The sequence below is a fragment of the Coenobita brevimanus genome, chromosome 97, assembly GCF_032717465.1.
Source record: "Coenobita brevimanus isolate Jiangsu-jjx chromosome 97, ASM3271746v2, whole genome shotgun sequence".
NCBI classification, from domain to species: domain Eukaryota; kingdom Metazoa; phylum Arthropoda; class Malacostraca; order Decapoda; family Coenobitidae; genus Coenobita; species Coenobita brevimanus.
The window spans coordinates 31,474,168-31,488,772 of NC_137050.1; the positions used below are offsets into that span (position 1 = coordinate 31,474,168).

The window sequence follows — 14,605 nt, forward strand, 5'->3', positions numbered from 1 at the left end:
CCCACCATTTGACTACCCTCCCCCCAACTCACCCCTCCCTCATATACCTCTCAACTCCATCCCTCCACCTCATCCTCGGTCTACCCCTCCCTCCACCTCACCTACATACACCCTGTTAGTCAGTCTATCATTCTCCATTCTCTCCACATGTCCAAACCACCTCAGTGTATTTCTCCTAACCTTCTCAACCACATCCACATCCACCCCACAACATTCCTTTACTTGTTCATTCGTCAACCTGTCCCTCCATGTCACTCCACATGCTCCTCTCAAGTAACTCATTTCCACTGCTCTCACTCTTGATTAGTTCCCCTCTTGCAAGGTCCACGCCTCGCTTCCATACGTCAGGGTTGGGATCACAATACGATCATGCAGTGACTTCTTACCTTCCATACTCACCTCCCTATTCCTCATCACTGCTTTCAGTGAATCAACAACCTTCCTTCCCTGCTGTACCCTTTCACGCACTTTATCCCCCAAAGTTCCATCCTTACTCATCACACCACCCAAGTACTTCAACACACTCACACTGTCCATATCCTCACCATCCAACCTCACTGTACATTCTGTGACTTCATTCCTCTCAAACACCATAACTTTACTTTTATTTACAGTACATTAACTTTCAGCTTCCTCCTCCTACACACTGTCCCAAATTCTTTCACCAAACCTTGCAACTCCCATTCATCTTCACTCAACAATACTGTATCATCAGCAAACAGCAACACTGGAATCTTTCAAATCTCACCCTCATTCATTAGAGCCACCACCACATCCACTGTCCTACCTTGCACCTCCTTTACAACACCACCCATGTATATATTAAACAGCCATGGAGACATCACACAACCCTGATTCAGTCCCACATTGAGATCAAAGAACTCACTCAGCTCACCATCCACTCGCACCGTAGCCCTAGCTCCTTCATACATATTCTTCACAGCATTCAACAATTTCCCCTCCACTCCATATATTCTTAATACCTTCCACATACCTTGCCTATCTATTCTGTCATAAGCTTTCTCCAAGTCCATGAAGGCAGCATACACTTTTCTTTCCCTTCTCTAGATACTTCTCCACTAAACATATTAGAACAAATATCTGATCTACACACCCTTTTCCCTTCCTAAATCCCCCTTGTTCTTCTCCAACTAGCTCCTCTGTCATATGCCTAACCCTATCAATGAGTATTCTACCATATATTTTTCCAGTCACACTATGAAGGCAAATACCCCTATGGTTACCATATACTTCTCTCTCCCCTTTTCCTTTATATAAAGGAACAATTATACCTGATTTCCAGTCCTCTGGAACCCTTCCCTCTTCCCAAGCCAATCTACACAACTTCCATATCCACTCCACAAAAATCTAACCCCCATACCTCAGCATTTCACCACACACTCCATCAATTCCTGGGGCCTTTCCCAACTTGATCTTCTTCATTGCTTCCACTACTTCCATCCTACTGATCTCTTCCTCCCTCCTCTCATCTCTTCTTCTCCCAGCCATTCTTCAACCACTTATACTCGCACTGCTGTCACTCTCTACATTCAACAAATCCTCAAAGTTCTCCTTCCATCTCCTCAATTTCTCTCTCTTCTCCACCAACATTCTATTATTCCTATCTTTCACTCCCCTACTATTTACCCTTTCACACTGCCTTCCTTTCTTTACCTCCTTCCAAAACAATTTCTTACTTTCCCTCCATTTCACACTCAGATCCCTCCCAAACTCTTCATCCACTTTCTTCTTACTCTCCTTCACCAGTCTCTTCATCTCCCTTCTCCTACTCACATATACCTCTCTCTTATCTTCTCCCCTACCTCTACTCGCTAACCATTCACTATATGCCTTCTTCTTTTGTTCCACAGCTCGTTTCACCTCATTCCATCATGCTGTCCCTTGCACACCCTTGCATCCCCTCCTCACTCCACAAACCACCTCACACACTGCGCCTATCTCGTCCGTAAATATCTTACATACGTCTTGCACCCCTTCCATCTGCTCTAGCTCATACCTTCCCAATCTTTCTTCCACTATGCTCCTATACTCTGCCATTTTCTCACTATCTTGCAAATTCTCCACTCTTCTCACAGGAGCTGTTTCCTCCTGTCTTCCCCTTCGTCTCCTCAACCATTTTCTTTGCAGCTTTACCTTGGCCATCACTAAGTGATGCTCCGAGACTCCATTTCCCCACCCTCTCCACACTCTTGCATCAAACACTTGTCTTCTCATTCGCTCATCCACACACACGTAGTCTATCATTGCCTTTCGTTCAACAAGTTCACCATCCATCCTCCTCATTACTCTTCATGTATACCGGTGGATCATCTTATGCTGCACATATTTCTTCTGTGAAAAGTATATGGTAGGATACTTACTGACAGAGTTTGGGAAGTAACAGAGGAATTAGTTGGAGAAGAACAGGGAGGTTTTAGGAAGGGAAGAGGTTGTGTAGATCAGATACTCATTCTTAGATCTTTAGTGGAAAAGTTTCTAGAGAAGGGAAAGAAGTTGTAGGCGACTTTCATGGATTTGGAGAAAGCACATGATGGGGTGGATAGACAAGGATTGTGGAAAGTATTAAGAATATATGAAGTAGATGGGAAATTGTTGAATGCTGTGAAGAGTATGTATGAAGGTGCTAAGGCTGCAGTGCATCTGGATAGTGAACTGAGTGAATTTTTCTACTTGATGGTTGGATTGAAACAGGGATGTGTCATGTCTCCATGGTTGTTCAATCGGTATATGGATGGGATTATAAACGAGATACAAGATAGTGCACTGGATGTTGGAGTGGCCCTAATGAGAGAGCGCAGTGTTTGGAAACTCCCTGTACAGATGATACTGTGTTGTTAAGTGAAGACAAAGGGGAGCTGCAAGGTTTGATGGATGAGTTTGGGAGTGTGTGTAAGAAACAGAATCTAAAATTGAATGTTAGAAAGAGTAAAGTTACTATCTTCGAGAGAAATGAAATCAGTGAATGTACAGTGAGGTTGGATGGTGAGGAAATGGAAAATGTGAGTGCGTTTAAGTATTTAGGTAGTGCGATGAGCAAGGATGTTTGGAGGGTGAAGTGCCTGAAAGGGTACAACAAGGAAGAAAGGTTGCTGGTTCCCTGAAACCAGTGCAAGGAAGTGAGCATGGAAGTGAAAAAGTTACATCACAGTATTGTGATACCACCTATAACTTATGGAAGTGAAGCATGGACCCTGTTGGAGGGACAGAAGTCAAGAGTGAGAGCAGTGGAAATGAGTTATTTGAGAGGAGCATGTGGAGTCACATGGAGAGACAGACTGACAAATGAGGAAGTGAAGGAGTGTTGTGGTGTTAACGTGGATGTGATAGGAAGTGTTAGGAGAAACACATTGAGGTGGTTTGGCCATGTGGAGAGGATGGAGAGTGAGAGACTGGCGAGGAGAGTATAATGTGAGTGAGGTGGAGGGGGGGAGAGGGAAGGGGAGGCCAAGGATGAGATGGGGGATGGAGTGGAGAGGTATATGAGAGAGGGGTGTGTGAGATGAGAGCAGGGCAGTGAAATGGCAGGGGACAGGGTGACATGGAGGCCATTTGTTTGTGGCCACCCCTTATGGGATTAAGGCGTCTGGCAATAGATAGATAGAGAGATACACAGGATTCCTGAAGAAGTTGTAAACAGTACAGTAATTTTCCTGTAATTCAAATATACTATAATTACTATCTATCTATCTACAGCCCGACGCCCTAATCCCACAAAGGGTGACCGCGGACAAAACACCTCCAAGTCGCTCTGTCACCCACCATTTGACTGCCCTCCCCCTAACTCACTCCCCCCTCCCTCATATACCTCTCAACTCCATCCATCCACCTCATCCTCGGTCCTCCCCTCCCTCTCCCTCCCTCCACTTCACCTACATACACCCACTTCATCAGTCTTTCATTCTCCATTCTCTTCACATGTAAGAAATAAAGGAAAACAAAAGAGTTACGCTCTTTAACGGCTGCAGGTATATATCTGGCTTCCATATTGTACATTTACCTGTACCGGCCTATAGTTTAATTCATACAACTGCATGAAAAAATAATTCATCCACACACATACTGCTACCGCAAACTGACTTAGGACCTTCCCCACAAGATATTAAAAAACACAGAAATCATAGTACTGTATGTCACAACGTTTGTTCATGAAATGCCATTCATTAACATGAAATCATGTTTCCCTTGTTTTTCAGGACCAGTTGGATGCATTTTGGCATGGAATCACTTAGATCTCTAAAGTAATCTAACGACATTTCATTGCATCAAACATTTGTCAGTTCAGTCTAGAGGTTGTCCAGATTGGGTGTCATCTTCTCTGCCATGATTTTCTTCATCTTTGCCCAGCAGGTTTCTATCAGATTTTGATCCGGACTGTTGCCAGGCCAGTCGAGGACCTCAATCCGATTATCCTGAAGCCATTTTGTCACCTTTCTTGACTTGTGACATGGAGCTGAATCGTGCATGAAAAAGTCACACCCACGAATAGCAAAAAAGTTTAACAAACGACCTTTCAGAACTTGAATGTACTGGCCACCATTCATCATCAAGTTCTTAGTAAGAAAGTAGAGGCCTCCCCTTTCCATTTCACCTGAGAAACATCCCCATACTGTACCTTTACTGATTGTGGGTGCTTAACGGTTGGCACCATTTAAGCGGGGTCATATCCACTACGGGAGGTAGGGCGATGAACCTTGGCAGAATGCACCTGAAACACTTGAAATGTGCTTTCATCAGAAAACATAACTTTTCTCCACTCATCCGATGTCCAGCGTGCATACTTCTTGGCAAACTGAATGCACTGCTTCTTCTTGCGGTCGGTGAGAAGGGGTTTCTTGGCTGCAGTGCGGCTTGGCAAACCCAGCTCCTTCTGCAAGCGGTGTTGGATAGTTTGAATTGAGACGTCTTGTAACAGCTGGGGATGCATTCTCTTCAATGCTGCTCCTGTCAGTCGAGGATTCTTTGATTACTTCCCTTTTCAGAAGCATGTCTGTACCTCTGGAAGTCTTCCTCGTCTTTCCACCACCATGCTTGTGCTTTGGTACCTCAGGTGGCAGGCCGCGTGCTGCAGCAAGAATCTTCATGACGGTTGACTTTGAGCGTCCGGTATGTTCACAAATCGTGTTGACAGGGACATTATCCTGTCTCCATGCAATGATACGGACCCTCTCATCCCTTGAGCAGTACTTTCCAGGCATGACAACTCGACTCTACGAAAATAACAGGGCAAACAGTAATGCATACAAAAAAAGAGGGAGGTGCAAGTTCGGAGCGATGGGATCATATACTCCCACTCTCGCTTCTGGGCAAGCACTGACGTACTGTTTCACCACCTTCTGCCAACACCAGAAGAGTTGCCAGTTACTTCTTGCCCCAGAAATTCACTTGGTAGAGGTGGAAACACAAAGCAAAGATAAACTCTCCCATTCAATTCTGTGGGTAGGTCCTAAGTCAATTTGCGGTGGGTGTAAATACACATGTAAACATGCATGCAAACACACCATGTCTCCAACTAATCTTCTCAGGTGGCAATTGTAACACGCTTTCTTTGTTGTTCTTGTTTTGCAGTGCAATGAACTGCCAAATCGGTAGTTATTTATAGAATTGGCATTTTTAGTTGGAAAATATAATAATGCAGGGAAGAGTCCACAGGGGCCAAATCCAGAGAGAAGGGCTGCTGGGGGATTATAGTCATCTTGTGCTTTGCCAAAAAGTCACAGATAAGGAAAGACGCGAGAGCATCTAGCAGATGCACTCTCATGGTGCAGCATCCTTTGTCTGTCCACACCTCAGGCCTCTTCCTTTACACTGCCACCCTTAAACGCTTAAGGGTGCCTAAGCAAAACTCTTTATTGACTGTCTGACCATGTGGAGCAAACTCACAATAAACGACACCCTTCCAACAAAAGAAAACAATCATCATCTTTACATCTGACTGATGTACTTTTTTTTGGTTGCGGTGATATATTTCAACCCATTGCGATGACTGTCTTTTTGTTTTGACAGCATAGTCACACACCCACTTTTCATTACCTATTATGACATTTTTCAAAAGTTTTCATCAGCAGCTGTTTGAGTGTTCGAAAGAACAAACAAAAAGCTCCTGACTGATTGTGACATGGTTCTCTTTTTTGCTCAACTGTCAGGAGACATGGCAGAAATATTGTGGTACCATGATGCATCTTCACTCTAAAATCGTGTGGCATGAGCTTTCACAGATGTCTACTTCTTCGGAAACTTAATGGACGGTCATGCAACAGTTTTCATGGATCAAAGCATGCTTTCTCAACATGATCAATCTCTCTTGACTTGGAAGGCTGTCCAGATTTGGGATCATCTTTGGTGGGTGTTCTTCCCGATTTGAATCAATGGAACCATTTGTGACATTGCATATGATTCACACAACCCTCCCCACAAGCCTATTGTACCATCTGAAAGGTCTCTGTAAAAGTTTTTCACCAATATGAAACAGAATTCCATGCAAACATGTTGCATTTCAAGATCTTTCATTGTTTAACTTGCAACAAATCACCAAGTGCACTACCCACATGTTCACTCAAGCGTGTGTACTTTGATGACTAAGTGACACGGCATGATGTGGCTAGTGCTACACTACAACCCAAAGTTGCTTCTACACAGTGCTCCCCTCACAAGCATGCTACGTCAGCTCTTGGCGAGCTATTAAAAAAGTTTGGTTTCTTTTTGGACAGACCACAGTATGTTATGTAGACAATTACATTACACCTATTTCTAATGGTGGCACTTGACCCTAAGTTCTCTTTGCCAAAGGGATATATAGTACAGTACTATGTTAATTGAATAGGCTGTGTGAATCTCTTCCAGTAGGTGGTATTCAGAGATAAAAAGGCATTAACTTTGACTGGTCTAGTAACCTGGTGAGATTTAGAGCAAGACCTATTTGCTGGACATAAGAAAGTAGTGACATACTTCTTTCCACCCCATCTTTTAGCCCAGCAATTCCCACCCTAACATTTCCTCATTCACTACTAACATCTTGTTTATTGAATAGGTATTGTGAATGAGAACAACAGAAACAGCTGAGCACCATCAAGTGCACAAGGTCTGAATGCTATGGCACGATGTTGCTCTAGGTATACCAAGAGGAGGTCCACGGGTTGTGAGTACAGTGATCCCCTAGTTATTGTGCATAACTGGTACCGCACCAAGTGCATGATAATGAAATTGCACAATAATGAAAGCAAAGAACCTATGAGAGTTACCCTACCATAATTGGTGCTGGGCACACCACTCATAAATCCAAATTTTCCCTCTTACAACAATTTAAGACCACTAAATACAAAGTTACTGTTATGGTAAGCATCAGAAACACACATAGGCATGGACAGCTTAACAGAATCAGATGAAAAGGAATAAGGGAAAGAAATATACTGTGTAGAGACCTGATATGGGCTTGTGGTAAGGGGCTCTGAGGATAGTGGGTGGAGAGTTAGTGACCTCCACCACCTGGGATTAACTCCTTGAGTTGAGACTCATCTCTTAATCCCTCAAAGCCATCAGAAATCACAGTTTTTGCACCATCACTGTCAGACCAAACCAGCTCAGGTGTGCAATAATGATGTTTTTTAGTTGAAAAATGTGCAATAACGGCAGGAGTGCAGATTTTCATCTTGCAGTAATAACGAAAACTGCCTTAACCCCTTAACCGCAGGGCATCACTTTCGTGACGCTTGGGAGCAAGGGATCATACCACGGGGCATCACTTTTGCGATTCTGTGTTATTTTGAATTCCCCCGGGCTTTCAAGTGGTAGCTTGTATCATCTATCAGTACTGCCAATGTCCAACACTAGTCAGCACTCCTAATCTCATCTGTACTACCATCCATTGTTTACAATTTAGCCATTTCTCCCCGTTCTTGACTCCCCTCCCTACCTTCCCTCCATTACCCTCTCCTCTCGCCTGCCCGGCCGTGCTACGCTAAGTAAATCTTCCCTGGAATTTTCCACTGATTTCATCCATTGAAATAAGCTCTATGCCCTATTCTTATACCAAATAATATATATACCAAAAAGAAATAAGGTAAGTGATAGTGCCATACACCTGGAATTGGCTATTTATCACCTGCCAACACCTCACGTGCACTCGTTCGCTAATTTTCACTGTTTATTTCCCCTTGAAATATGCCGTATAATCTATTCTCATACTAAAAATATATATACAGTATAGGGAGGGAAGGGAGAAGCCTAAGTGATATTTATATTCACCTGGAACTACCTAATTTATAATGTATTGTCTAGATTTCCTGCCAATCATTTCACTGCTATATATTAGCAGCTGTCAAGAGGCTGACGTTGGCAGTAATGCATTTCCCTAGGTAGGCCAGCCCGGCCCACCCCTATCAGTTCACTGTCATCTTCCAAGGTGAAGGTACGTCTGTTTGCTCCTGCTAACTTCCGCCGCTTTTTAGCCCCATGCAAAGGGCCCTGTGACCTTTACCCCCTACTAAACCTCGTGTGAAAAGAGGTAAAGGGCTGACAATTGAAAGAGAGTGACTACGATCTTTCTGTTGAGTAAAACAGTGCAAGTGGAATTGTAAATAATGTGTAAACAACAACTGAAAGCAATGAATGTAAATATAAGTGAACAGTGGAAAATAGTTTTATAAGTTACTTCAAGTGACAGTGCATAACACAGTGTAAATAAAATAGAAATGTAAATAATGTACATAAAATAGAGAACGTAAATAGAAATGTAAATGAGTAGTATTATAAGCATACGAGTATATTTAATAGGAGTAATGAAAGTGAAAGTTTCACTCTAGCATGTATGAATACTATGAGTTATGAAAGTGAAGGTGAAAGTGACATTCACTCTCAATGCTAGTATACAGGACGAGAAAGTGAATGCTACGTATTTTACTGAAAGAAATTGAATGCCTACAGTGACAATAAACAACTATTACTGAAGGAAACTTATGGATAAAGACTGTAGATATATATAAGTGTTATACAGTAATAGAAATATAAACTGTGAGTGGTTTTATGAATAATAAATGACAACACCAGCGGCGAACTAGTGCAAGTGGGAAGGTCATACGCCCTCGTAATTTTCATTGCTTTCACAGTGTTTTTTTTTTGGGGGGGAATATGGATTCCAAACTATTTGAGAATCATAGAATAGTGTTTCTAGTGATAATATCAGGCTGTGGTAATCATATTACGGGTTGTCGGGAAGTGTAAAGCGGAGACTTTGTTACCCAACTTCAGAGGTCTCCACAAGTCCTACGGTACTCGACGAAGGCTCAACAAACACCCCAGGAGAAAGCTGAAGGTATGTGCCATAAGCATATGTGATTTTAATATTCTAGGACTAATAAAGGAGATGAAAACAGGGAAAGCTGCAGGTATGGATGGGTGTGCTGTGGAATGCCTGAAGGGTGGTGGAGTGACTATTGTTGACTAGTTAGTAAGATTGTTGAATGTGTTCTTTGTGAAAGGTATGGTGCCAGTTGACTGGGCAAGTGCTTGTGTGGTCCCGTTGTATAAAGGCATGGGTGATAAGTATGAATGTACTAGCTTTAGGGGTATAAGTCTGTTGAGTGTTGTAGGTGAGGTGTATGGTAGAGTGTTAATTATGAGAGTTAGAGAGGGTACAGAGGGAGTGATTGGTGATGAGCAGTGTGGCTTTAGGAGAGGGAGGGGATGCGTGGATCAGGTGTTTGCGTTGAGACAAGTGTGTGAAAAGTATTTAGCGAAAGGCAAGGATGTGTTTTGGGCATTTATGGATTTAGAGAAAGCATATGATAGGATTGATAGGGAGGCTTTGTGGACTGTTTTAAGATTGTATGGACTTGATGGTAGGTTACTAAAAGGGGTGAAAAGTTTTTATGTAAATAGCAGAGTGTGAGTAAGAGTGGGAAATGCTGTGAGCGATTGGTTTCCTGTGAGAGTGGGGCTGCGGCAGGGATGTGTGATGTCGCCTTGGTTGTTTAATATTTACATGGATGGTGTTGTAAGGGAAGTGAATGTAAGAGTTTTAGGTGGAGGTCTGAGTCTGGTGAATGTTGATGGTGGAGAGTGGAATCTGAAGCAGCTGCTGTTTGCAGATGATACTGCACTGGTGGCTGATTCAGAGGAGAGATTGAGACAGTTGGTAGAGGAGTTTGGAAGGGTGTGTGAAAGGAGGAAATTGAAAGTAAATGAGAATAAGAGTAAAGTGATGAAGTGTACAAGGTTGGTAGATGGTAGGGGGATGAATATAGTTTTGAATGGCGAGTTGCTTGAGGAGGTAGAGTGTTTTAAATATCTAGGGTCGCATGTTGCTGTGGATGGAAGAATAGATGCAGAAGTGAAGTTTAGAATAAATGAAGTAGGAAAGGTGCTGGGAGGAATGAAAAAAGTGTTTAGATGTCGTTCGCTTAGAATGGATGTAAAGAGAAGGCTGTATGAGGGTGTTGTGGTACCGACTGCATTATATGGGGCTGAAACATGGAATGTGGGTGTAGCAGAGAGGAAAAGTTTGAATGTAATGGAGATGAGGTGTCTGAGGAGTATGTGTGGAGTGACGCGTATGGATTGAGTGCGGAATGATGAAGTGCAAAGGAGAACTGTTGTTCGGGAGATGGCTGGTAGAGTTGAGTAGAGGGTGTTGCGATGGTTTGGGCACATAGAGAGAATGGATAATGAGCCATTGGTGAAAAAGATAACTAGATCTGATGTGAGAGGTGTAAGGCTGAGAGGAAGACCACGAATAGGATGGATGGACAGTGTGAAGAGAGCACTGGATGCGAGAGGGATGTCTGTTGAGCAAGGAAGAGTGGCTGTGTGTGACAGAAATAAATGGAGAGAAATTGTGAATGAATAAGTGATGACGCAGCCCTGAGGGGATATTCTCCCGCATTTGGTCTGATCAGCTATTTCAGGTCAGGTGTGGGTAAGGGGATGAGTCTGTTATGATGTGGCAGGGGTAAACCAGCTCTGCTGTTGGGCCCTGCTGCTGATGTCACTGATTGTATTGCGCAGTTGACCCTTGTGCGGTGTGGTGCGGTGAGGATCTGTCCGTTCTCCCCTTTGGGGCTAAGATGCGAATGAATGTGTTTGAATGGATGAGTAAATGGGGAGTGTGTCGTCCTGTCTCGGCTACCTCCCTTTCCTTGGGGGAAGCAGCCTAGGTATATAGATAGATAGGACTAATAACTGATTTTTGGCAAATATTTTTAGAGAGTCTGTCGGAGCGCGAATATGCCCGCGGGTGCCGCAAGAAAAAGTAAATCAAGCCTGCGGTTAAAGGGTTAACCAAGTGCCCGATAACCAAGGGGTCACTGTACCTAGCCAATGTTTAACTTGATCACTTTTTCCTCTAACAAGCAATCTGCATTACCCGAGTCCTTTGGAAATCTCATTTTAGGATATAAGGCAAGTAAACAGAGCGTTTTATTCTAAAACCTGCCATTTTACTTTTTACTGCTCACTTAAGTACTCTTTAATCAAAATTGAAGAAAGGAATAAAACAAAATATATTGTTACAAAGAAATCTAAATTCAGCATGTGGATATCAAAACTCACAATGAATCGCCTAAGGTTACGTCGCCAGGAACGGAGACCAGAGTGCCAAATAACATGCAACACTTCTCGATCATAGTTGACATGCACACCCTCATGGGTGATAGCAAAGGAGAATGCCACTGCAGAGTGAGCCTCCGCCATCCCTGCTGCAGGTGTGTTTGACCAGCCCTTGTTCAATCTGTTGGTGAAACAAATATAGCACAGTAGTGAACATTAACCAAGATTTATGATATCAATAACCATATTCATCATCTTCCCCTGCCCTTATGCAATATGTTGGTAAAGCAAATACATCACAATGAACACTTAACCAAGACTTCACTTAACATAATCACCATCTTATAGATTAAAAAACTACTGTATTATGTGAAAACTGATTTAATGTGAGAGTTACCAACAAAAATTATGATTTAAAAAATTGATGATATTAAGAATGGAGATGCCTTGAGGTGTATGGTCAGCACTGTCAGAATAGGCAAGTCCTCCTCTGTTTAGGTTACATAATCAATAAGCTAGGTCATGCACTAGACCACTGTGGTACCCTCACTGATACTGAACTCTACTTTACTACATACCCTCACTGATACTGCCCTCTACTACATACCCTCACTGATACTGTGCTCTACTACATACCCTCAATGATACTGCCCTCTACTACACCTGACTTATTCCCCATTAGTAGTCTAGTTGGATCCAGCTTCACTGATAGCATTCCCTTAACAGAAAACTCTTCCTTTACTGCCATCTATTATTTTATACTAACAGGATATTAACACTACATTTCATGCATTATATACTATTATATACCACTAAACAATACTAACAAACTGAAGGGGAGCAACAGTAGCCAGACTGACTATTTCCTGGTCAGGAGGACTGAAAAGAGGTTAGTGAAGGATATTAAAGCTGTAGGGAGAGAAGTTTTCATTTTCGTTTTTAAAGGCTCCAACATACTTGCATGCGTCGGCCTTGGTCACCTAATGGTGGCTCTCCATGCTGCACGATCCATTGCAGCCTCCCTGTTCAGTCCCTTAACCCTGAGGTCACACTTAATGACCTCGTCCCACGTCTTTCTTGGTCTACCCCTCATAACCCCACCCCCAATATTAACACTTCTCACTTTCCTCACCCAATTATCATCCCCCATCCTCTCCACATGTCCAAACCATCTCAATCTACCTCTCCTCTTCACAACACCAATACACTCCAGTCCCATCCTACCTCTCAACTCTTCCATCATGAACCCAGCCCCCCCAGACCTTGGGTGCAGGGACGCACTACACATCCACCTAATCATTGTCATTTCTGTACGTCTGAGCCAGCGAATATCCTCCTCCTTCACTGCCCAGGTCTCACTACCATACAGCATTACACTCCTAACACATGCTGCATACAAAGACCCCTTTGCACGTAGGGAGAGTCCTCTCAATGTCAGGAAAGGCAACAGCTCCCTGAATTTCTTCCAACCACTTCTCACCCTAGCCACAGAGCTAGCTCCAGCCCTACCTCCAGCACACAACATGTCTCCCAAATAACAAACTCTTCTACACACACAAGAGATTCACCAGCAAGTTCAATTCTTTCACGTCTGACAATCTCCACCTGCTTTCCCCGACACGCCGTACACATAAAATCAGCATTATCTTGCAGTCTACTTCTGATACCACTACATCTCTTATGCACCCATTTATCACAAACACCACACAAGATGGAATTACTTCCCATGCCCTTGTGGCAAACTGCACATGGCCACTCTCCCTCGTCTTTGACAGTACCGCCGCCAACCTTAGATATCACTTTTGTTTTATCTGCACTTACCCTTAAGCCCTTGTGCCCCATACCATCTCTCCACTTCCTAAACCTTTCCTTTGCCCCCCTTTTGTTCTCTGCAATCAACACCAAATCATCAGCATACAACAACTCCCACGGGAGTCCGTTTCTAAAGTCACGTGAAAGGGCTTCAAGTACCATGATAAACAACATGGGACTCAAAACTGACCCCTGATGCACACCAACATTCACGGAAAACTCATCACTCAAATCTCCATTCACTCTCACCTGGGTGTGAGCACCCACATACATAGCCATAACCACCCTAACCAGCCACTTCTCCAAGCCAAGCTTTCTCATTGCCCACTTCACCACCTCTCTAGGGACTCTGTCAAAAGCCTTTTCCAAATCAACAAATACAAAATAAAGATCCCTTCTCCTACCAATATATTTTTCCTGAAGCTGTGGAACAATGAATAAGGCATCAGTGGTCCCCCTTCCTGGCATAAACCCAAACTGCATCTCATCAATATTCACTCTTTCTCTAATCATACCTTCTAAAACTCTCTCCATTACCTTCATTATCTGATCTAAAAGCTTTATACCTCTATAATTTCCTCTTTCCAGGGCATCACCCTTCCCTTTATACACATTTACAATTACACTCTTCAGCCAATCATCTGAGACAACACACTCATAAATAATCCTATTTATCAGGTCAGTGACTAACTTCACCCCTATATCACCTGTGGCCTTCAACATTTTGGCGGTCAACCCAGACACACCTGCTGCCTTCCTCACCTTCATCCTGCCTATTGCTTCACTCACAGTAGCACCATCAATCAAAGGCCAAGGGCCAGACACTGGATCTGCTGGCTCCAAACCTTCTCTGTCCCAGTCAAACTCCTCATTCAACAACCGGCTATAATGCTCTCTCCATGCATCTTTAATATCCTCACTGTTCACCACTACCCTTCCTTCATCATTCTTCACACACTGCTCACCTATAATATCCTGATTATCCCTTTTCACCTGACCTGCCACCCTAAAGAATGTGTAAATTACCGATACATGACATGGAACTCAACAAGCTGGTAGTGATGAAAGGAAAATATGGAAGTTGAAATACCACACAGTAGGAGCCGCTTTCTATAATATGATGAGAAGAGTGGAGGCCTAACAGGTAGCTTTGAGAGAAATGTTGATGAGCAGTATAAAACTTTCAAGAACAATCTTGTGTGTGTGGATGACAAGGGGTCCACTAAGATATAAG

General features: G+C 43.2%; 1 protein-coding gene across 1 annotated transcript in view; it reads right to left on the minus strand.

Moving 5' to 3' along the window:
• Positions 1-11,713, minus strand: part of whd (carnitine O-palmitoyltransferase whd) — a 454,516-nt gene extending 442,803 nt beyond the window's left edge. The window contains exon 1 of the mRNA XM_080283386.1: positions 11,563-11,713. Coding sequence (XP_080139512.1) covers positions 11,563-11,703 — 141 coding nt within the window. The 5' untranslated portion in view covers positions 11,704-11,713. The remainder of the gene's footprint in view (positions 1-11,562) is intronic.
• Positions 11,714-14,605: the final 2,892 nt, after the last annotated feature.